This window comes from Anser brachyrhynchus (genome assembly GCF_964034855.1).
Source record: "Anser brachyrhynchus genome assembly, chromosome: 15".
Taxonomy (NCBI): Eukaryota; Metazoa; Chordata; class Aves; order Anseriformes; family Anatidae; genus Anser; species Anser brachyrhynchus.
Genome location: NC_137733.1, coordinates 4,549,842 through 4,574,247, shown reverse-complemented (window position 1 = coordinate 4,574,247; position 24,406 = coordinate 4,549,842). Strand labels below are relative to the sequence as shown.

General features: G+C 46.3%; 1 protein-coding gene across 2 annotated transcripts; it reads left to right on the top strand.

Moving 5' to 3' along the window:
* Positions 1-285: 285 nt before the first annotated feature.
* LOC308178446 (uncharacterized protein) lies at positions 286-24,307 on the top strand. 2 transcript variants are annotated; one of them, XM_080557124.1, is made up of 7 exons: positions 286-688; positions 1,945-2,756; positions 15,449-15,497; positions 17,987-18,077; positions 20,668-20,782; positions 20,878-20,928; positions 22,065-24,307. In XM_080557124.1, the coding sequence occupies exons 2-6, from the start codon at positions 2,388-2,390 to the stop codon at positions 20,881-20,883; spliced, it is 630 nt and encodes a 209-aa protein (XP_080413250.1). In that variant the 5' UTR covers positions 286-688; positions 1,945-2,387; the 3' UTR covers positions 20,884-20,928; positions 22,065-24,307. The 2 variants fall into 2 exon arrangements, with proteins under 2 accessions (XP_080413250.1, XP_080413251.1); XM_080557125.1 differs by lacking the exon at positions 20,668-20,782.
* The last annotated feature ends 99 nt before the right edge of the window (positions 24,308-24,406 follow it).

Below are 24,406 nucleotides of genomic sequence, written 5' to 3'. Positions count from 1 at the left end.
GACTTAAATAAAAGTGGAAACCAATAGATTAGCTGATTGTTTTACCTGCTAGAAAGCACTGCTCTTATTTTGACTCTGTGGAACATCACTATACAGTATTTTCTGGATTTCCAGGATTAAATATACAAAAGCTGAATTGTTTTCAAACTTTTAGTGTTCTCATTGCATTTTCTAAAATTAAGCAGCATCCTGTGTACGACCTTGGAACTACAGCTCTTTCCTTACATAGCTGGCTATGCAGAATATGTCTGGGAAATAGTTATTTTTCTCCTTTTTCCATGTAAGGCTAGAGCTGATAAAATATTATAAATTCCTGTGCTGTGTAAGGCTGCAGGAGTATTCTGGGAAGCATTCTTACACAATTGCCTTGTTCTACTTTTCTTTAGGCATTTGCTGTTAGAATAGAAATACTAGTGAGATAGACGTTTGGTGTAACTTAATCCAGACAGTTTATCTCCAAAGAGGGCAGAAAAAAAAATGCATTCTAATATGCGTGAGGCTGCTGTGGTTCTTCAGAGGTCTTCACATAATGCTGACTTGCAAAGCCAACCCATATTCCTTTTGCAGTGCTCCTTTGTTGGAGGACTCAGAAGGCAAATGTTGATCAAAGCCCTTCATAGCCCTGAGTGCCATGCTTGACCTGTGCACTTGAGTGTAAGACCAGAAGTCAGCTGGGTCAGTTCCGCAGGTAGGCCGTGTAAGCTTTGTAATGTTTGACGCATCCCTGTTGCATTATCATTTGGTTAATTTGAAAGGAAACAAACAACATTATTAGAAGTTAAGAGATGCTGTTGCTGCTCTGTCAATTCATTCCCCTTCAGAGAAGTCATAACACAGTCTTAATGACATTTAAAAATAAAATGTCTCCTCTTTGTAGCATTGCTTTCTGAAGGATTTCAGTGACATTTATGGTTTTCGTGACATGTCTTACTACAGCGGTGTCAGGTCTGTAATGCATGTGGCTAGAGACTTGGTCCATGCCCTGAGGCATTAACAGTGTACAGCGATGGGGGAGAAAGGAGAAGTCCTTATCTGCTTGGAGTTTTCTGTTCCAGTTTTCCCAGTTTAAGAAAATGTAGCTCAGTTTTGGTAGAAAATGCGGCTTAGTTCTGATTGCCTGTCTTTCTGCATCCCTCTCTGCAGCTTTATGCCGTGCACCTGAGATCAGTGTGAAAGGGGTGGCTGCAGTTGTGGTGCCTACCGTAGCTCTTTGGTGACTGCCCACCTAACCGTGGTGTGACGGTCCCGTAGTGCAGCAGTTCCAGGCCCAGGCTTGTGGCCAGCAAACCGCTTACAAGATCCTCCAGCACGGTCCTCAGGAAAAGTTTTAAAGATGAGGCAAAATGGGAGTGTGAAGTACAGCAGTGCGATCAGTGAGATCATGAGGTGACAAGATGCTGTAATTTTTCTCAGACCGTTCGTTCTCCTTACCAAAGCAAAGGAGAGGTCTCACTTTTGGGAACAAATTATAGTGGTGTTTCTGTGGCAGGTTGAGACCAAGAATGTTGACACACCAGGGCAGCAGAAATCTGGGCGTGATCTCTGCTCCTTTTAGGCTTGGCATCCCCATCTGTAAAAAGATCCCTCAGCAAAGGTTAGGAAATGCAATCCCGTTCCGTACAGACCCTGCCTCTGGTGGGCCGAGTCACTGGGAGCAGCCTACAAAGGCTGTCCAAGAGATCCCCACAAAGTTCAGCTGAAATCATCCCAGTCCTGAGACTCCCTCTCCCAACGCCAGCGAAGACAGAAGGAAGCCAACAAAACTAGTCCCACCGAATCTGTAGCTTGGGTGACTGATAGTTCCTGCCGACAAGTTTTTTGAAGAGTGCTGGGGGTAGACTGTGGAACCAGCATCTAATGACCCCCAAAGGATAAAATATTCTATTATCTTACTGAGGGGAGGAAAAAAAACAACAATCCTACCTTATTTTTTCTTTGAATTAGAAAGAAGAAAACCTTACCATTTCAAGCAAGACAAGAACTCAAACACTATAAAAGAAGGAAAGATTTCTGAAGCGTGATAAGCATCTGACCTGCAGTTTCTTAAAAACAAGAAGTACTGCTATAAGATCATACGGAGCAGTGACAGAGCTTTCTGCTGAAGCTATTTTACTCCTAGCACAAAGCTGCTTTACTTGCTTTGCTTGAAAGTTTTTTGCTGTTCACTGTGCTGCTTTCATATTTAGAACTGAAGGAAAGTTTGTGAGCCACGCTGCTTTAGAAAACTTTGGCATTAAATTACCACAGTGCTTTGATTACCGGCAGCAGTTCTTTTCTGTGGTTACTGAAAACTTTAAAGGAGTGCCCATCTGCTGTGTTCAGCACATCTGTCTTTCTCCCTTTGAGTGCATCCACAGGCACTAGCCCCTGCGTATCCCACCACCAAGATGGAAGAAGTCTGGGTTGTGTACCTGTGCCTGATCTTGCTTATCATTGTGCTTCTTCTAATGAGGCAGAACCCGCATTTGGAGGAGGCCAAGAAGGACAGGGAAAGCAAAAGCCCTCCACCATCCTCTTCCTTTTTTCCCAGTAATGTTGGCAAACAACTGGAGCACACCCAGGAAGAGCTGGAGCACTATCTGGAGAGGCTAACCCACGTCTTGTTTGACTCAGAAGCCAGGAAAAGGGACGGCCACCATGACCAGAAATCCCACCACCATCAGCACAGAAGCGCTGATGCTAAGTCTGAAACTAAGGAGCACTCAGGAAAGGAGGCAGTGTACTCGCAGTATCTGGCGAGCCATACAAGGGTTCAGGTATGAGGCCTATAAAAACCTTCAGACTCAGCCAGACTCAGAGCTCCGGGCTGAGGTAGCAAAGTCTGTTGAAATGCATAGCGCATGAATTTGGATGGGGATGAGGTGGGGGGGAGGCCTCGCTGGTTTGAAGTACAATAATTCATATTTTTGCACTGTGTATTTCAACACGAAGCAGCCATTGGGATATAGCTGTATGTGGCGCAGCTTGTGAGTACGTTGCATGTATAAGATGTTAATGGTGGCATTAGCATCTATGCACGTGTGTGTATCTATATGTAGATTGCGTTCCCTCCTGTATTAATAGAAACCGGTATCGTTCCTTATTTTAAGAAATTATTAGGCAAATTTCCAGCTGTTTATCTTCCCCTTTTCCCCCATACAGTAGTGTTTTGTTAGTTTGCTCAGCTAAGGATCTGGCCCAGCAGGGTACTGGAGCTCTGCAGACACCTGTCCTAGCCCATGGTGAACACGTGCTATTGAGCCACTGGAAATACTTGGGTGATTTTTCCGCTTTGCGTGAAGATCATGCGTATTGTACTCTGAAAACATGAACGTTGCTATTGGCAACCTGCAAATTTCTGTTCCTTGGCCAAGACACTTGTTTTAGGGAATGGAACGAGGTGCATGCCTTTATATTTTTATCTTTATCCTCATTGCAATACATCAGATTGTGCCCTTGAGATGACAGAGTTTCATGGCAGCTATGCAAGGCTGTGTTACTTTATGCTAGCAGCTGTTTGTATTCTTCATCCTTGAGACACATATCTTGCAGTGCCCATACCCCACTCTGCCAGTGAGCACGTTCTGGGTCTAGGTGGGAACTGCAGGATGAAGACTTCACCTTAGAGGGGAGAGTCAGACCTTGGTGTGGATAACTGCACCCTGCCAGAGAACCAAGAGCCAGGTTCCTTTTCTTAGTATCAAAGGTGTTGCTGTAAACAGCCTTTTTGGTGAGCCAGGCAGCTCCCCGAGAGCGTCCATTACGACTTCGTAGTCTTCAAGAGCTGTCTGAGCTATTTGGAGGAATCAGTACGTCCCATTGGAGGGAGAGGGGCAAATATACAAACTGTGACACTTGCGCAAAATACATGGGCGGAGGAACTAATTCAAGTGGTTATTTACTTACTGGCATATTTCATTTACTGAAGAAAGTGATAGTAGTTTTAAATCTATTGCAGATCAGAAAATAGCAATTTTTTTTCATACAAAAATGCATCATGTTGCAAAATAACATTAGCTTTTTTTTTTTTTCCTAGTATGATTAAAGATGATTGTAGAATACAAATCACAGAGCGAGGGCTGTGGTCACTATTTTTGTACAGGTTAAAATAGTGCTGTTTAGCTTCAGTGAACATTCATTTTTCTTTCACTGGAAAAAAGGAGTGTAATTATTTCACAGACTTGATGCAGCAGATGATCCTCCTCTGGACAGTCGAAAGCTTTCATATAAATGCTGCCGTTACGTGAAAAGAACACAGAGCGTGCAGAAGCAAAGTAACAAATTACCTTGTGTTGTTCCCCATTTTGTGGTTTGGGAGCAATAAGAAAGAAGTCACAACCTGAACAAACACTTACCAGTAAGTTGTCCAGAATGAAAGGCCCGTTTCTGTTCCTGAGGTAAAATGGAAAGCTTCTCAACATTGCTTGGAACAGCTTTGGTGCCAAGACTGCCGAGGTTTCTATGTACTGGTCATGCAAAGTATGAATGTCAGGACAGGTTCAGGAGCTGCGTTTGAGTAAGCATGTTTACACGAGTGCGCGGCGTGGTGGGGATGCAGTCAGCCCAGAATGGGATTTGTGTGCATGGGAACGCGTGTATGTACATATGAAGGATTTTGGGGCCCTCTCTCAGGTCAAAGTTGATGTTTTTGCTCAGGAAAGGGATTCAGCATTCTTTTCTTTCTTAGCATTTTGTGTCTCTTTCAAAGTGAATGTAGGTTGTTGGAAGGTGCCAAGTTGCGAACTCTGGAAAAGGAAATCCTCAGTGTTGTCTAGCAGAGGCAGGATGGCTTGCAGCAAAAGCTTCTTCAGAAATGTCAGCCTCAAGCAGTCACATCCAGAATTTCTGCTTGCTTTACCTGCCCAGTTCTGAGAAAGCCTGCAGGTCTGCTGGTGCTGCTGTGTGGAGGGACTGATATCAAACCCTGCTATGATGGAGGCAGAGAAAACACAACCTAGCTGGAGTAGGAGGCCCTGGACAACAGCATTCAGGAGCAAATCTGGAAATTCAGAATAATGTGACCAGAATAATGTGACTGGCAAAAGGCCTTGCAGATCTCTGAGGTGTATCGGACTTATTAAATGCACTCTGGATCAAGTCACAGACAGTCAGCTATCAGTGTGGACACTTTTGATTATCTCATCTTCCACTGGAGAAAGCTGTTCTGTCTTACAAATAGGTGTTGAAAAGGAGCTAGTGTTTTTGTGTGGTTTTTGTTTTGTTTTGTTTTTTCATTTGTTTGGTTTTTGTCTTTCCTTGTACTCATCTAAGCACTCTCCTAGCAAGTTAGAATCCGTGTTTTCTTATTATTTTCTATTTGTTTTTACTTATGAATATTTTAAATGATAAAAAAAATCATTTTCAGATTTCCCTTCATTTCCCACTGATTCCCTGTTCTCATGGGAACTGAGCACTTCACTCATTACAGCCAGAACAGAAGCAAGTGAACGTACTCAGAAGTGACAGTAAAAAGTGCAGGAGGATAAGATGGGTAAAGGCGGTAGGTGAAACAGAGCAATAAGCACATCATTTGGGAAAAAATGTACTCAGAGGGTTTATTGCTTCATTAAACTAAATCAGAGTGGGGTTATTCTCAGGTTGTTTTCAGAAGCAATGAAAAATTAGTGGTGACAGATGGCAAAGAGGCGTGGGCTTCCTACATACTGGAAAAATAGATTGCCAGCCAATCTATGGTGCCATGGGTGGTGGAGCACGTGTTCATGTTAGGACAAGGCAGGAGCTGGAAATCTTTCAGCATCGCCATAGATTTAGAAAACCCACAGTGCCATCTTTGAGCCACACAGTGGTGAACGTTTTTATTTATAAAGCTGAAATCCTCTCAACGCCTGCCATTGTGCTGCTTTCTAGATGCATCTGTGCCATTTTTTTCGGCATAAAGGCTTGTAGGTAGAGAGGATATCTGTCATTAGACTTCTGGAGCTTGTGTGCCTGAAAGTTTCTCTGCTGCTCCTTTTTATTTTATTTTTTTTTCCCCAGCTGCATCATTTACTCTAAGAAAAGGTAATCCGTCTCGCAGATCCGTGTCTCAGGGTGCCCCCGGTATACATAGCCCCTTGTAGCACCACGGGAATGGATGAGGCTGGGAGGGATGTCCGGCAGCCAGCCTGGTCAGCTAAACCACATTGCCCAGGATTGTGTCCAGTCAGAGTTTTAATAATTCTGTCTAGATAAGTCCTCTATGTACATATATACATCCTCTAACACAGTAATATTTGAACATTTATATACAAAAACAAACAAAAAAAACCCAAACACATTTCTTTTGAAGTCTCTGCTTCTATCCACGTTCTCCTTCATGTCTGTATCGCGTCTCGATATCTCTCCATCTCATAATTCTCTAGCATACACTGTAACCCCAGCCAAGTCCCTTAGACAGATATCAGGATGTGTATCTGAAAACAGAAGTTTCTCATTGTGCTGACTTTTTTTGTGTACCTGACTTTTAGTCGGATACATTCCAAGTAGCACATGAAACATGGTAAACTTCTCAGTTTCTTTTTAACATAGGAATGCAGTTCTGCCCTGCTTTTCCTTTCTGGTAAGGAAGCCAGGATGTACCAACAAGATGATGAGAGGTTCAGTAGCTTTCAAGCCTATCATCTGTAACAAGCATTTATTTACAGGTACAGAATTTCTTTCTCCTTGAATCACTTTCCCTACCCTGGCAGCCGGTGACATTTAAGTAACAGCTATATTTGTAGTCTAGCAGGTTAGGATTTTTTAACTTGCAAGATTTAACTTCCAGTTGGCTGAAAAATCAATTGTGAGATAGCTTTCATGTGATCCACAAGCTCTGCAAGAATCCAGCATGTTCCAGCAGTTTGTAATGTGAGCCAGCAATCAGCAGTGTAGATGTGCATGGATCTGCCCCATATATTACAAGAGAAGGACTAATGAAGACTGAAAAGGAGAAGAAATTCATTTAATCATTTGTGCTTTTTTAGCTTGTAGGAGCTTTTGTGGACTTGATGTCTGGGAGGTGACAGAAGAATATTCAGCGAATAAGTCAATATCATCATCCTGCACTCATCCCCATTTTTAGGCTTGTTGAATGATTTTTAGTTTCAGTAGTGGATGTAAAATTCATGTTACAGAAGGTAAATGGAGGGGTATAAGATGACAAATTAGCAGGATTATTAGAATGGCAGAGGGTAGAAATTTACATTCTTCTTTGGAACTTTGCTCTTGAAAGACTGTCCAGGCTTAAAGTTTCGAAGAGATCTGCCCCAGATTTTGAGGACTTTGTGCAAGTATATTTCAGCATTTGGGTTATTTGTAAGCTGACTATATTGCGTAGGTCATACATTCGGTATCACCATCATGCTTTGTGATGAGGCATCTTTAATTGTGTGGCACTTACTCATACAGCTGGGAGAGCCAAGATGAATAAAGAGGATATGATCAACTTGAGAAGATATTTGGTTCTTTGGGGAAAGGAGGAGGGAGAGTTGATGTTATTTAAGGGAAAACCAATGAATGTTTGGCACAGTCTTGCCAACTTTTGGTATTTCCTTTCCTGGCTGTTCAAATTAGGCACTGTTGGCAAGAACAGGCAGACTGTGGAGATACTGCCGGAGTTTCATTTTCAGCCATGAAATGTCACTACCTGTTCCACTACCTAAATTTCACTGTCACTACCTGTTTACTCTTTCACGGCTATGGTTAGGAAGGTCACACCTTAAGCACCTTTGTCATATCTGCTGCATCAAATCTGGGTATCATTTCAATACATCTGTCCTTTGTTTCTAGTTGTCTTTCTTTGTAGTGAGTTTTACAGACCTCCAAAAGGCACAGGGAAGGTAACTGGTGGCAGCCGCAGAAGAAAATGACCATAGGCAGGCAAGCAAGCTCTTATTTGATAAAATCAGTATGGTTTCATCCTCACAGTTAGCCATGACTATCAGTGCTCCCATGCTGGTTCTCAGATCAGCACGTCGGTTTGTCCCCCAAGCTTTGCTTGGAGTGTCGGTGTCCCAGCCTTTGACAGATAGGAGTCTCTTTAACTGAGAGGAAATTTTGATCACGGTGTTCTCTCTGTACTCTACTTAAAGTGTTACCAGATCTGGAACAGTACCCGTGCCAGCCTCTTAAGGTGAGCAGAAGTGACCTCAGGGGTATTCACACTATCTAACTTCAGACATTTAATTTAGGTGCCCTGAGAGAGAGAGGTGTGATTTGGAGCACTGAAGTTAGGAGCAAAAATAAAATGCCTAATGTAGCCTGGATTAAGGGTGTGATTAACCGTGTACCAACTCCCTTGCCCCTAGCCTGCACCACTCTGATAATTCATGACATTGCCACTGAAAAAGAAAATAAGATTTGCGAGTGCAGACTTGCAGCTTAGGAGTAGCAAAGTGCCATGGTGCCACGCTTGTGAGCACTTTTAAGAGGCTGGGCCTAAATCGTTAACTTGTCTAACTTAAGACATATGTGGCAGGAGAAATCCTGAGCCCAAACTTAGGTGCCTACAAGTTAGATGTCTGAAGTCTGAGCTAATTAACCATTGCTTCCTCTGTAGACAAGGAGAAAAACAGGCATCCTCAGGGGTGACTTATTTTGTGGCTCAGCATCTCAGATCAGGTGGATTGCCCTAGCTCGGCAGTGGGTCCTAGTCCTCTTTATGGCACAGCATAGTGTGGGTTAGATATCTCGAGCTGGTGGTGGAAACAGGCAGTGCAGCTCTGCTGGGATGATACTCCGCTCACACCGGTTAGCTCAGCATTCTCCCTAGCAATTATTTCAAACTGCTAGATTTTAGATTGCTTCACAGTTTGCAGGTCACCGTTCTAGAAGGGTTTTTGCCCATTTCCTGGGCTTTGCAGGTTCTCATGAGAGGGGCAAAAATGGCCAACAAATCTGCATAATTGATACAACTGACAGGTTAATAAAAAAAACCAACAGGAATCTTCCCACTAAATTCAGGGTTTTCAGGACATACTTATGTTCTGGAAAGAATACATCCCATTTAATCCCCATTAAACAAGTTAACAAAGAGATTAACAGATTAACAAATGTATACTTTAGCCTTAAAACGAAATACCTATTTTTTGGACAGGGTAGTTCTTGTGATTATTCTGTGGCTTAAAGGCAGTACAGAAGTGGACCTTTAAAGGTTTTATGATGCGTTTCTGCTGTACAGTAACAGTAGTGCAAAGAGAAATCTCCTGATGGAAAGAGTGATAATAGTCCTTTTCACCGATTCTGGAAGGAAACACTGGGATTTTGTTATTTCTTTTTTGTTTGTTAACACCCATTTACATTATCATAAGCTGCTGAACTCTTGCAGCTTTATGAATTTCTCCTTTTCAGCTGAGCTATCTACAGTGGCAATCTAGAGTCTTAGCTGAAATTACACCAATGTGAACTTTCTTATGATCTATTGATGCATTTGCTTTAGGTTGTTCAAGGAAATCCTTAGTTCTCAATAAATCTTTCTCAACATCAATAATAGCTAAACCAAACCTGATAGGCAGAAGGTCATCTTCAAGTGGATGCTTCGAGTATCAGCTTGTTGGTAGTGACTGAACACTCTGGCATCTGATTTTCCAGTGGCTTCTGTGGCATCTTCTTTTCTCCAGTCCAGTTGTTAGCAAAAACATATTCTTATTTCAGTTTGGTCCCTAACAGAGTCCTGGCACAAGCTGTGGAGTGATCTGTCACTGTCCATGCCATGTCTTTTTTGTATACTCACATAGGATTTTACTCTCTAACACTGTTGATTTTTGTGCTTTTAAACAAGCACCAAATTCAATTTAAATTCAGAAAGCATGAATCTAAATTTCAAATGTATCTGGGAGAAAGGCAGATAAAGAGAATACGGCAAAGTCTGTAAAGCTTGAAGGATGCAGAGAAGGTGAGCTGAGAATGGCAGTGCCTGCAAAAATGGGGGTTAGCCAGCAAAACTAACAAGCACCAGATTTAAAGCAAAGAGCCGCACTCACAAAGCACATAGTTTAATTGTGAATTTCTGCCAAAGAATGACAGGGAAATCCAATGTATTTATTGTTTTTAAAGAACTAAGTACGTTCATAGAAGTTGGGGCCATGACAGGCTCCTAAATATTTCCATCCCTGGTTGCAAGAACCCAGAATCATGAATAAATGTCCTGCGTGTCTTTAGTTAATATATATATATATGTATATATATATAATATATATAATCTTGTTATCTTGTGTATGTAATGTCTTGGATTTGGACTGAAAAAGACTTTTCAATCAGAAGACTGAAAAAGACTTTTTCCCTCAGAAATTGGAATAATTGATAAGTAAACTATTTCGTAGGTAGAATGGAGGCAGGGCATGGCAGGTGTACTGAACATTTAGCCTTTGCAGTCCTGCCCAAAAGGATGAGTTTCCTCAGTGCTAGCAAACACGTAAGGTGAACTTGCAGATAAACCAAGACTGCCATTTGTTCCAGTCTGCCTCACTTCTGATAAACCAGGTTTCAGGATCTTCTGGTCATCAGAAGGGAATTCGGCATGGTTGCTAGCTATCCAAACCTCAGTAATGAGCAATGGTATGAGCATTTGTAGTGACAGATTTACAGTTGATCGTATATCAGTCTTCAGGTCTGGGACAGCTGAAGGGCTTTGTGAGAAATGCTGCTGCATTACAGAGGGCTCTGAAAGAGTACACAGGCCTACAGCAAGATGCGGAACCAAGCTAGGCTGAACCCTCTGAGGAATCATTATAAGCCTAAAAGTAATGTCCTAGACAGGTTAATGAGTTCCTTCTTCCAGTGGGTCAAAGATACTACTTGCTTGAGACGGATCAGGTGAGATTGACCTTTCAGGATTTGGGAGCTGATGGTGAGGTAGTAATAATTAGTGTTAGACTCTTTAGATTCCTGGTCTCTGGTGAGTAGAAAGACTCAGGGCTCAATGGTCAGGGCTTAGCAGTTCTGGGTTCTGTTCTCCGCTTATCTGCTTCAGCTTGGGTAAGTCTCATTGTAGGTGTTATTTTGCAGAGCACTTTGAGGCAGCCCTCAAGACCAGGTTGGCAAAGAGAATAGCACATTCTTCAGATGAACTCTGAGGAGCCATCTGGGGACACTACCAAGCATAAGGCCCACAGATTGCTCAAGGGCCACCTGCAAAGCCTTTGAATGTGTTGGAGGTAGGTTGGAGAGTACATTTGTGCTCCTGGGAAACACAGCCGCAGCCTGCCTTCTGACAACGAAGTCAATTCGCCCATCCTTAAGAAAGCTGTAAGGAAAAAGCAGTATGTGGCTGCAAGAGGAGAAAACATAATGGCTCACCTAAGCCTTTTAACTCTTCAGCCCTCATATGAGGAAGGTGAATGACAAGGAAAAATGAAAGCTTGTGTGCAGGTGCGGAGAGGAGAGGTGCCAATTAATACTCTGAGGCGGTGGAGGCAGTCTAAGGTGACTGAGACAGAAAGAAAGTGATGAAAGGTCTTTCTAAGAAAAAACAGAGTATGCCTGTGGCACATCGAGTTTGACAAAGGTGGTACAGACATCCAAGAGATGAGGCCTTGGCGGAGACACCAAGATAAAGCATTGATATAAATGAAGTAGGTGGAAATCAAAAAAATATTTTTGATTTTGCTCAGAGCTGACAGGAACCAATTCAAAAGTAGAGAAGGTGATTTTCTACTAGTCCAGTTCTAGCAGGAACTGGAAGAAAAGACTTGATGGCAGAGTGAGTACAGAGAGGACTAGAGGACTGTGAGGAATAGAGTAGGTCAGTAAACTGGAAAAGCAGATGAGTATGAAATGTAAACGGGAGTGTGACTGAGGAGGAATTGAAGTATTTTGGATTAGAAAGCTAGATAGGACCAAAGTCTATGGAACAGGGTCTGTGTATTTATGGACTATCAGTAATGGTTTCGTTAGGGACGGAAGAGAGGAGTCAAGATGAATTTGAGGAGTCGTGGGACAACAGGGTTGAATGGAGAAGGTCAAGAGTAGCTAAGTGAACTTCCCCAGGCTGAACAAAGAGTGTTGAAGGCCATCTCAGTAGTGGATGACTGGACAGAGGGTTGCTAAGTCCAGAAGACCTGCAGGGTGGGGAGAGCAGGGCAAGTCCAGAGTGGCAATAGGGGAACTGTGAGAAGTGACCAGGAAGAAACTCATTGAGGGGAATTGCCCAAAAGTGGTGAAACACTCTGTAGGTTTTATTAAAATTCCTCAACAGAGCTGCAGAAGCTATCATGTCCATCCTTTTAGTCCACAGCAAGTCTGAAGATCTGTGTGTTAGTTTAAATCACTCTCAAACTGTTCTAAGCCATTTTGCTTTGAAACCAGCGTAGGCCTTGGCTCGGCTGACTGGCAGAGCGCTAAGATGCAGTCATTTGGTCTCTTGTAGGAATTCTGAGGAAGGATGGAGCAAAATCACCAGAGCATTTTGGCTACGTCCAGTGGCAGTGGCACATCTGTGGGTGCCAGTTCCTTGGCTGGCCTGAAGCTGTTTCCACGTCTGCTCCTCATCAGACACCTTTTGGATTTAGAAAGCACATCTGTGAGAGCTGGGATAGCTGTAACGACATGACATCTAGTTTGTTAAACCCTACCGGGTGTGAAGGAAGTGTTAATCCTGTGTGTAACTGTTTGGCAGCGGGTGTTGCTGTGGTTCTCCTATAAACTGTACCCAGGGGAGCTGGCAGTTTTGAGTTCAACACCACCAGCACGTCAGATCCTTTGGTCTGCTCCTCCTGGCTGCTTTTGCACGAGTCCTGCCCTCACACAGCGGCCTCTCCTGCTGAGTGGTGCCCCTGTTTTTTCTGTGCAGCTGTGCCAGTGGGCAGCACTTGGTTGCATTAGTGGAGCCAGCTGGAAAACGCACTTCTCTTGAAAGCTGTCATCTCTGGTTTGAACCTGTCTTTGTCCCAGCATCCCCTCCACATGCTGCCACCACCTGCACTCTCCAAATGGCCTCAGCACAGCAGCCAGTGGCCTTGGGCTCGTGCTCCCAAAGGCAGGTTTCTGTGGTATACGGCCTGCCTGGCCAGCACAGCATCGAGTTACAGTCAGGCCCCCGCAGGAATGCAGGACCCTGCCAGTATGACCTGTTCAGATATCCCAAGCAACAGCAGGAGTCATTGACAGTCTTTAAACCAGAGAGGTCAAGTTAATGTCACGGCGCACCTTTGCCAAAAGGAAGGCTTCTGAAAGTGCAGTCTGGGGGAGATGGCTGGATATGTTTTTCCCGTCTGTTCTGTATTTTTCCATTCCTTTGTTTGGTTGTTCCGTCCCACAGCTCAGCACTAACCTGCTGAGAAAACATCAGGTTTTGTATGCTGGAGGGCAGTAGAGAAGTCCAGGTCAGCCAACCTTTTCACTGGTTGCTCAGGTGGTCTTTTGGGGTTGTTTGTAGCCCCTGGCTGCTACAGGATGGGGAACAAAATACAAAGAGACCTCTGGAGGGCAGACAGAGATCAGCAAAGAGCCCAAATAGCAGTAAGTCCATCCTTTGGGGAGGTCTGCACGTTGAACAAGTTTTCTCGGCTCAGGTCCTGATCAGCTGCCTGGGCTTGCCATTTGAGTAAGGAACATGAACCAGCTCCCATGCAAGGAAATTTAATAAGCCACAGCTGTGCCTGGAGACAAAAGAAGCAGATTACTAGGAGCTGAGTTCAGAGGTTTATTTCACAGGCATATGAAGAGTGACCCTGAAGGGTGCCTGCTTGCAGGAAAGCCCTGTCTATGAGCTGACTCGAAATGCAAACCTGCTGTTAACAGCATCAGCACACAGGCTGCTGGACTTACAGCTGATCCAGCATAATCCAAGGGCTAGGAAAACAATCTAACACATCCTTAATATTAAATACTAGTGTGAGAGCTCAAAAGTCACTTGTATCCCTGGTTTCTGGTTCATAGCTCCAGCGTGGGGTTTTGTTGATAGGCTGCAGGACTGTCTGCGCCATCGGTGCTATTTGCAGTGAGCAAAGCAAGGGGAGTTGGCTGGCTTCAGCCAGCAGACCTGCAAACTGACTCCCAGCCTCTTGTATCTCTGACACAGCTCTCTTCCTTAAGTCATATTCATTTAGAGGCTTATGGCACAGGCAGGATGAGTACAGAGCATGCAAGGCATGGTAAAGAGCCCAGACGATATTTGGATATTGGTTAAACTATGATTTCTCCGCTGCTTTCATCTTCTGTCTACCCAAGTACTGAGTCTGAGCTGGATCCTGTGCTGAGCAGGGGAAGGGCAGTAGGCACTCCAAACAGTGTAATGAGAGAGGAGGCACAGTGAGAAGCTATCGACAGCAGGGGCACAAAAAATAGCAGCAGCATATAGTTGATGTACACAGGATCAAAACGGATATATTGTATTTGAATTAAATCAAATTAGAACTTCGTTCTTTTCTCCTTATGATTGTAAAAAATGGGTTCTTTATTTGAAGCTTCTTTTATTTATTTTTCTCTCTCTAAATCTTTTTCTTAGTACTTAAAAATCAGATGCCACTTCATGATCTCAGTGGAATTATTTCCTTTGTTATTCCAAATATCAAATGATCAAATAATCCAGCACCTGGGGATCAAAGTAGTCAGTATTTCCACTGAGAAACTCTGTGAACCCTTAAAGAAATCCATAATGTCATTTCACCCCATTCTATCCCAATTCACTTTTTTCTATATGTGCCATGTTTGCTGCATTTAATAGCTTAGAGGACGCTATCCAATGCATTGGGGTATTCGCATGCACCATTCAGCTGGAAATGGGGAAGCCGTGTCAACATTGCAGGCACTGGTTAGCAGAGGGAGGGGATTCCCATTTCGCCTCAGCAGCAAGGATATGCTTTTTCAGTGCAGGAGGGTGAGATCCAGCTCCTGAAGACCTCCACATATCTGCAGGCAGCTCTGATGGGTGCAGCTGCAGGGGAGCATCATCTGACTGGGCTGCAGTGCAAATGGCTGTGTATCATTAGGGTTTAAACCCTTTATATACAGACGCCTCTAATATTTAATTACTCTAAATGTATCAGTCATCGTGTCTTCAAGAATGTTTGCAGGTTTGGGAGCAGCTTTATTCTTTGTTGTTTCTCTGTGTGCACGTCAGTCACATTAGTGGTGTCTTTTAGAAGGATGGACAGTGGCTGGTTTTGCTCTTTTTCCCAAACTCTGGAGCAAGCAATACCAATTTGCAGTTATCTGAATGTTGCTTTTTTAAGGAAAAAAAAAAAAAGAGAGAGAGAGAGAGAGAATGACTTAGCTCTTGGAGTGGTTTTGTAGTAGCATAAGTGAAGGACTTGCAGTGGATGGGATGGCGAGCACTTTGCCGGGTGGAGTGGCTGAAGGCAGCAGATTCTGCTGTTGAGAGCAGGAGGGTTCTGGTTGTGTCTTCATGATATTTGTGGTGTTAATCGTAGTGATGACCAGGAAAGCCCCAGTGCTTAGTAACCTTCTTTCAGAGAAAAGGGACAAGTCAAGGGGGCACCCACCTGAGGTTGTTACTCTTTTTTGTTTGTTTTGTTTTGTTTCTGAACAGGAGAAAACCACTCCTCCTGGAAGCACTGAGAATATTGTGGAAGAGATTGGTGAGTTGGGCCAAACTCTGAGATTATGGCCAGAGAAATCTTTCTCCCATGCAGTTATTTGCTTTTGCCACTTCAGCCAGGAGTGGTGGTAAAAACACTCCTGGCTTTGCCATCTCATGCATGAATATCTGCACGCCCAGCCAACTATTCAGATTTCTTCCTAGTTAGCACCCAGAGTCCAGCTGCAAGTGCTGTGCATTGCCTGCTAGGCAAGCGGGCGCTTCCCTGCAGCTAGTTTTTGAAGGAAAGCAAACCTACAGGGAAATCAAACAAAGAGCTGTCCTGGGGCATTGGTTTCATGAGGGGTTCAAAGGCCAAAAGACTGTTTTCCTGAACACTGAGGTTATGCCTATAGGGTCCTAAAAATGGGGTCTGTGAGTAAAAGCTGCTCCCTGTCCCACTGGCCTAGCAGATAGTCTGCAAGGAAGCGTGGCGCTGCAGCTGGCATGCTCTGGAGAGCGTGGTCCTAGCCCTGACCCACCACAGCCAAGGACTCCTCAGAAAGCAGATGGCAGTGAGGGTCTGGATATTTTTCAGTCCTGCTTTCCTTTTTCCTCCCGTTGTTCTCCTCCAGCCATCCACCTCAGCCATCAGCGGCTGCAGCCACACCACCAGCACCCACCCAGTAGCACCCCAATGCCCAGCTCTGCCTGCCCAAGGAGACCTGGCTCAGAAGCCCTTCCTTAAGCTTTTTCTTCTCAGCCTGATTTGCAAATACATTATTGATTTCAAACCCTTAAATTTTATATTCTCCCCTTCACATGACCCTTCCTTCATGTGAAGGCAATGAGACCAGAAGTTGAGTCTTCAATGGGCAGAGCCGGTCAGATGGAGGTGGGTTTTGCCAGAATGAAAGCTGAGGAGGGCTCATGCTTATCCCAGCCCTTCTGCAATCAGTGGGTTTCAAAACAGCCCTCAACAAAATGTAGCTCAGACCTGCTTTGGTGGCAGCTTTTGGAAGCTTTGTTTTGTTGCTTATGTCCACAACTGCAGCAAGTATTTTTGAACAAAATGAAGTAATTAAACCCATGTTTTGTTTTACAAGAAATCTTCCGTTGCCAAAAGACAAAAATTTATTAGTAACAAGATATCCTTAGTGCAGATTCTGGTCTTACATGGAAAATATTTAAACCTTTCCACCTCCAAATCTACTTTTTTCTCCCTTATCTTTCTCCAGGTGTGGTTGTTCCCTCTTAGCATTTTGTGGGAAAACAGAGTTGACTCCCACTGGCCCCCTACACTTGGCATCACATCTACGGGGGTGTGCTCTAGATAGACACAGTCACTTGTGGTTAAGAGCATTGCAGGTGCAAGTGTTTAAATACTTCTGTAAGGTTAAATACTTAGTCCTATTGTGAACATCCTTGCAAATGTCTGCCTTTGGTTTGCATCACCTATCCTAGAGGATCTTTGAATCCCAAGGATCCACTCACCAAAAGCTTACTGAAAAACAGCTCTCCGATCTGCTAGGCCATGTGATGGATGATTTGACCAGCTCTACAGCAATTTAGTATTGTGTGTGCGGAAGGGAAGGAAGCCCTCATAATTTTAGTTTCCTCTGTTTTATCACACACAGGTAAAGCCACTTCACCCACTTCCTTCCTCATTATGTAAACCCTACAGATTTGTGTTTGGAAAGCACACTTTCTTTATATGCATACTTATGCTAAATGCACACACACATACACATTTAACATAATAAGTATGTATACCACTTCACAGTGGTGAAATGTGTGTGAACACAAGCACAAGCACAGATTTTCAGTTCACCAACTGGCAAGGAAGGGCCTGAAAAGCAACGAGCTGATGGCAGCTCTCCAAAGGGGGAGTCACTTCTGGCCATTTTGGTTTGTGCTCTACTGTGCTGTCTGAACCCATGTGAGAAATACAGCAGGTGAAGTGCTTCTTAGGAAAGCAGGAAGGATGGCTTCAGGTTCTGAAAGAGGGCATGCTGTGTTCATGAGCGTATGCAGCATGGAGGAGAAGGTAGGCCAAGAGCTAGGCCATGAAGCCATTCGGGGACCACTGCTGCTATGAGCACACAAGGGCAGTGCTCGTGTTGGAAGCCAATGACTCCCCTGTGCTGGCTGTGTGGGGCCAGGTACAGTCCTGGTTTCAGAGGTCCCTCCTGGTTCTTGGAGAGTGCATTAGCTCTGGTCTCCTGCGCTGTGCAGTGGTTGTGATCTTCATGAGGACGATATGCTGGGTTTCCAAACATACCACTCAAAAAGAGGCACCAAACTAAAGAAAAAAAAAAAGGATAATCAAGCTTGAGACGATAAAGGCATTTTCAACCAAGGAAAGAGGGCTCCAACATAGCTTTCACAACTTTTATATGAGATTCAGCACTCGGGGTGCCATTCCTAACCTCTCACAGCACCTAATCCCCACCAGCAGCTATTGCCAGACAATCCCCTGGCCCCCAGGGCCTGCTGAAAACTGGAAGGAGCTTATCAACAGAGGTCTATCTTTCTTTGTCCTGCTTCCAGAGCAAGCGGTTCAGGAGACGGTAGACACAGATCTCTATGTGAGGAGAAGACAGCGCCCGACTGCTTCCAGGAGATACCGTGAGGGTCACCGGTAAAGACAGTTCTCCATGAGCACCCTTGTTTTGGTTGTAGTTGTCCTTGTCACCTCCTTCCTTTCTTTCCTTGCTCTTCTGGACTCTCTTTCTGCTAAGCTCAGTTGTGTCCTTTATGGGTTTTGGGGTGAGAGGACAACTGTTGGTGGCTCCGTGGGGGAGGTTTGTGGTAGCCCTGGGGCAGAGGGTGCTGCTGCAGGAGGCAAGAGCAGCTGCAGGAGTGGGCTAGGGAAGGGTGAAGTTGTGGAGATGGGGAACGTTGAGGGACACAAAACTGTCCTGAGATACTTCTCCTCGTTTAATGTGGGGCAGGAACTCTGGCCATGTGGGAGGAGAAGAGGCGAGGAGAGGAGGTAGTATCTTTTTCTTCCTTGGCATGGGCCAGTGAAGGGAGTTTTCCATGGGTGGCCCAAACTGGCTGACATGTCAGCAAAGGCCCCATGTGGCCTCCATCATTCACTGTGCGTGTGTCTGGGGAGCGGGACAGGACCTTGGCTTGGGAACCTCAGTGGGAATGGAGGGGTCTTTCCCAGGGCATTGTCTCTGGGTGGCAGCTGGGCCCTTGATGGAGCCCAGAGTCAGCATCCTGGTGGGCTGCAATGGCTGTGCCAAGTGAGACCCTGGGGACGACACCGTATTCACTGCAACTGTAATGACGGTCGTGCATTGTCCGAGCTATCCTCAGTCTCTGTGCAAAGATATTGGGAGTTGTGCTTTTGAGACACAGAAGAAAGGTTTTATTACTGTGGCAGAGCCCCTGTCCTGCAGGCTCATCTCTAAAAACCACCCATGCTGATAGACTAGAGGTGAACAGTTGTGTTACAGTGGGCTCAGTCCATAGTTTACCTTCACCTAATTGACAGGAAAGGAAGAAATTACACCTATGGAAACTCCATGTGGGCTCTCACAGCCAGGCTGTAAGACATAAACATAACATAAACATTACAACATAAAAAGATAGTCACACTGCTTTTTTGTTGTTTTGTTTTGGTTTGTTTGTTTTTCAGAAACCCTACATCCCCTTTGCTCTCCTTTTTCCTTAAGTGGCTGGGAAACCAGACAGACTGTCTGTGACTATCTCTTTATGTTGTATAGCCACTAAAAAGCACCTGCTTGGGATTTTTTCTTCTCTGTTTCAGTGGTCAACACTTATGCACTCAGAGAACATTTCTATAATCTGCAGCTTGGGGGAGCTTGGTTTCACGCTGCAACACACTGCAGTAGTGCTCTCTGTCTGCTGTAACGCACGGTGTGTAGATGAATGTATGTACGTATATAGATACGTGTGTATGTATTCAACTAGAGCATTCTATGCTCATTTCCACCTGCTTTAGCATGCATTAATTTGTGTGGGTTTCACAAACTAAATGCAGCTGAAAGTAGTTTACACGTGCACATTTATTGTTAGGTATTCCCACAGAGGGATATTTGTGAAGCATTATCTGTATACCATATACGATGTCATATACAGTATGTGTTGTGTGCATAGTATGTGTATGTAATGACACAGTTTAACCTTGCTTTGTCTCTGTGAGGTAAGTCATGCCAGATCCTGTCATGGCAATTTAGAGCTGACACGGAGTCCCTAAGCATCAGGTTATCTTGACAGCTGAAGTAACCTTCTTCAGGCACGCAAAGTATCTGCTAGTTTATAATTATAGCCCTTTCCTCAGCAGCTGCACCAGTGCAGTGTCAGTTCAGAGGATAGTGGGAAGAGGGTAGTAGGTGTGGGACCCCGGTCAGCAGTGTCAGCCACGACCTGCCACGTTGTGGTGGGGGCAGCTCGGTGTGACCTGCTTCCCCAGAGCTCTGCTGCGGGCAAAACTGTGTCCTGGGCACAGTGCTGAGCCTCAACATGGAGCAAGGGTCTGGCCACAGGGCTCCATCATGGAGACCCTCAGCCAGTGCCCAGGATTGGGCAGACGTTCAGGCAGCTTCCCCTTCTTGCCTTGAACATGCAGCAGAAGGGGCAGTAGATTCCCAGAGCCCATCTTCCAGGAGCTAATGAGCAGGGAAGGAGACATCCCTTTCTGCCAGGGTTGCCTGTAGTTGAAAGCAAGAACTTCTCATGCTTCCCAGAGTCAAGGGTTAAGTGTGTGTTTTGACCCCACTTTGAAGTAGGTGCAAACGTTCAAGCACTCCCTGGACAAACAATCTCAGCTTTTCATAGCTGAAATGCTCTTCAAGAATGGGCACCGGGCCCCTGCATGCTGGAAGGGCCTTTGACAATCTGATCTACTGTGGCTGCTGGTTTGCTCATCTGTACTCTGTCACAGCTTAGCCCTGGTCTTAATTCATCCCAGTGTAAAGTCCAGCTTGGGACATTGAAGTCATTTGGGTTTTACACCAGTGCAACGAAGATGAGAGTTCAGGTTGGAGCTGTCAGTGTACAGCGTTCTGCAACTGGATTGGCAAAGAGCTGTCAGGTTGAGCCGACTCTCCTCTCTCCCCTTCCCTTCCTCCGTACGGCAGTATTGATGGGAGCATCACCCCAATCCAGCCTGAGCATCCCCAGGCTTCGCTGGTGCCCTGAGCAGTGATGCTGAGCAAGTGGCTGCTGCAGGCAGCCTCCTGCTTTGTTCTCCCCAGGGTCCTTGCTCTGAGCTGTGTCCTCAGGCCACGAGCAACGTCGGCAGTACTTACCTGCAAGCACTGGGCTGTGGACCACCACTCTACCCTAGTAAAAGCGTCCTCCCCTGCAAAGGTGATGCCACTGTTTTATTTCTCCTCTTGTTCAAGATGCATTTGTATTCCCCTCGCTGACTGCCTGCATGTTTTTGTTGTGTTCTTTCCTTGCAGGCCTGAAACAGCTACCCAGCCTGAGACCGACAGTACTTAGAGCAGTTGCTGGTAAGTGTCCTCACTCACTGCCTGTTTTATCAGCTAAAGGGGTCAGTGACACCCATCTGCTGCGATCGTTTGGTGTGGCTGTCCTGCTAATCCCCCGTGTCCCCACTGAGAAAGGCCATCTCCCCTCCCTACTCCCTCTGCTGCCTTTTGCCCACACGGCCCAACTCCAAGGGGTCGCCTGAGGCACACTGCAGGCCACGAGGGCTGGTCTGATATCCTGACCTCAGGCTGTGCTTCCTGTTACACCAGAAGTAAGGCTTGGGGTCCTGTTGCTTTCTCCTGGCCTGCATGTTATTGCCTCTATGCCTGGACTCCACAGAGCCCTTTGAACTTGCTGCTCGATCGCTTGAAATGGCTGCGGTTGCATTCACCTAGTGCACAGCAAACTCCCGCCCAGGGCCCAGCAAGGGGCTAAGAGATGGTGAAAGCTCCTGTTTGTCAAGGTGAACAGAAATCCAGGAATGTTCTTTGTCTCTATCGCCATTATTGCCATCTGCCTTGAAGTGAAACTAGCCCTGTGTTGGATGCTTGCTCCTGGAGGGCAATTTAGGTGCACACCAGTAGTGTCCAGTGCCAGTGCAGTTGCCACTGGGATCTCCCTGGCCTCCTGCTGCCACTCCACAAGGGTCAGGTTTTCTGTAAGACCCAAGTTATGTCTGTCAGACTTTTTAGTAGTTTCGGGTGCCTTGTGGCATCCCCAGTGGAACCAGATGCCTGTGTTTAAGTATCTAAATTGTGCCCTGGCTTCATCACATTTCCCACATAGGCTTGCAACTGACGTGTGCCTTATCTGCATGTGCTCTGGGTGTAGTACAAAAAAGGACTGCCCTCCCTCCACCATTGTAGGGATCCTGGCAGTCCGCTGCTTGTGGACAAAACTGGGAAAAGAAAGGGAAGGGAAAGGAGAAAGCGGAGTCCACAGTCTGGAAAAGAAGGTCCTCCTCGGGTGCAGTCAGCACCAGCGTGGCTGGGTTTGCCTTCCTACCAGGGAAGTGCCTGACAAGTGCCTGACAGTACTTCCTCCTGCTCCTCCTCCTCCTCCTCCCAGTCTCTGTGCACTTCCCACTCCTGCACTTTGTGTCTTTGGGAACCACCTTCAGCCCAGCTTCATTACCTTTCCTTCTGTTCCTCAACAGCTCCAGCTTCCATGGCGTGTGGTGGCAGCTTGCAGAACTTAGTGGCATCGCAGCCCTCCTGGAGGAGACCTGGAGTGAACCAAGGGGTTTGGTGGGGTGGGATGGGATTAGGGCATCTTTATAGGAGTACCTGGGGGAGGGGAGAAGGAACACTTAGCATTGCAGTTCTGCTGTGGGTAGGGCAAAAAGCTTTCCCTGTGCTGAGGTCAGGTCAGGTACATTTGTTGTTTCTTGAGAATAAACACCCCATCTTGTTTGTGCAGCTGCAGTCTTAACTTAATCAGAAATTCGCTGGCTGGAGACTGCTGCTCCACAGCAAGCCCTTCCTTGCTCCTCTCAGCAGCCACAGCTTTCCACACGGCTGGTGGGCCTGGTAAGCACCACTTGACACTGAGAGAAAAAGCCAATGCCTAAAAACAGGAGGCAGAATCTCAAGAAACACCAGATGATTTGGCCTGGCCAGTTTTCGAGCACACCACTAAAGTAAGTGCCTGCTTCAGGCACTTTGCAGAATGCAAAGCTATTCCACAACCTGAGAACTGCCGGCACTGACAGCTGCCTGGCGTGACCCTTCTGGCTGAGCAGATATGGGGTTTGCACTGCTGACACCAAGGGCTGGCAGTGCTTCCTACCATCGGGGTGTCCAGACCAAAGCTGTTGCCTGCTGCTTTGGTTCAATATCTGTAAACTGGGAGAGACGGCAGAGAGCGTTGGGGCTGAGCACTGGAGCACTTCTTTGGAGCGTTTTCCCTTTCAAAGCCCCCTCCTGCTTGGCAGCGCTGGGAAGTCAGAGGAGCTGGATGTGAGCAGTGACACTGTGAGGCAGTGGCAGAAGCTCAGTGTGGAAAAAGGGTAAATATATCTGGTGGAAATGTTCTGGGTGCTGAGCCATCGTGTGTAACCTGCTATACCCCATCCACCGGCTTTTTCAGTCCTTTTTTTTGGCAATGGAAAGATATTGTACTCAATATCAAATATCAATATCAAAATACCCAAATATTGTACTCCTGGGCTGGCAGACAGGCACACGAAGGAACATTTGCTAACTGCTCCTTAGCCACAGTCCTTTCACTGTGACACGTACCGGTGAGAACACATGGGAAGCACAGTGCTGGTGAATTTGGTCTGCCAAGAAAAGGAAAACAAACAAACAAAGAACAACAACAACAAAAACCTCTCTGCAGATCTCTCAGTTTGTAAGTTTGTGGCGTTCCAGCTAGCAATGAGGGAAGGAAGAAAGTTGAAGTAGATAAATAGTGAGGATTTCCTCGGGATTTCATCTGGAGTGGATGCAGGCGAGCAGCATACAGGTGCTGATAACAGCCTCCAAGCAGACAATAGCTGTCAGGGTCACCCTGCGTGTGGTGCTGTCCCTCCAGGCAGGGACACACCTGTTTGGTGCTGTCCCTCCCCTGGTGGCACACACAGCCCGCAGGGAATGGCTGCAGCTCCTGGAGCTCTGCCCCAGCTCCCCTGCAGTCTTCCCAGGCCTTGACATCTGACCCTGGGGTTGGGGAGCACCCCCTGGCTGGGCGCTATGAAATTCTGCCTGAGGACTTGGCATTGCCCCCCAGTGGGTGTGTACCCCCCTCACCCAAGCAGTAAATGTCTGACACCTCTCAGCCTGCAAGGGACAGGCCAGTCGCTCCACAAGTGCTTTGCTGGAAGCGGCGAGGTCTCTGGATTCGGGAGGGCAGTGCATGTTAGACTTGCTTGCAGCAGTAGCCTTAGAGGCAGCACGCGCTAGGTGAGACGTATCGCAGTGGCCTGCAGCGTAGAGTAGCAATGAAAAGGAAAGGTCCTGTTACCTGCGGGGGGGAGCTCAGGCTGTGGCAGCAGAGCAGGCAGCTGGGCAGTGCTGCTCCCTGCACAGGCTCAGACCACAGCAGCTCCTCCACCTGCTCCACAGAGGGTGGTGGGCGTCCTGCGGAGACGTGGCCAGGCTCAGCTCCCCGTGGGCTGGGGCGCAGCCCAGGACCTCGCACCTCCCACGTTTGCGCAGGCGCAGCTGGAGCCTGGTGCACAGCGCAGCGGCAGCAGCCTGGGGGATCGGGTCCGGCTGCACTGTGCCGAGCTGGCATTGCTTCGGGGCTGCCAGAAGGTCTCCCAGGGCAGCCTCCAGCAACACGTGCGTGTCTGCATGCGGCAGAGTCAGCTCATTCCTCGTGCAGACCGCGAGTGATCAGAACAAAACCAATAAACACTGAGCTCCTAGCGCCTCCTGCCTGCTTTAATCAGGAACCTGAGCCTCGTTGCCCACCTCTTTGCTTCAGCTCCCCACGCCCTCTCACTGCTCCATGTGCCTGGTGGCACCTCGACCACTGCCACCTGGCCAGCACAAC

What these genes read in the sequence shown, in the direction of transcription:
- LOC308178446 (XM_080557124.1), top strand. Translation starts at nt 2,388, where the DNA reads ATGGAAGAAGTCTGGGTTGTGTACCTGTGCCTGATCTTGCTTATCATT. An exon ending in GAATATTGTGGAAGAGATTG is followed by an intron (nt 15,498 to 17,986) that starts GTGAGTTGGGCC and finishes TCCTGCTTCCAG; the next exon opens with AGCAAGCGGTTCAGGAGACG. An exon ending in AGATACCGTGAGGGTCACCG is followed by an intron (nt 18,078 to 20,667) that starts GTAAAGACAGTT and finishes TGTTCTCCCCAG; the next exon opens with GGTCCTTGCTCTGAGCTGTG.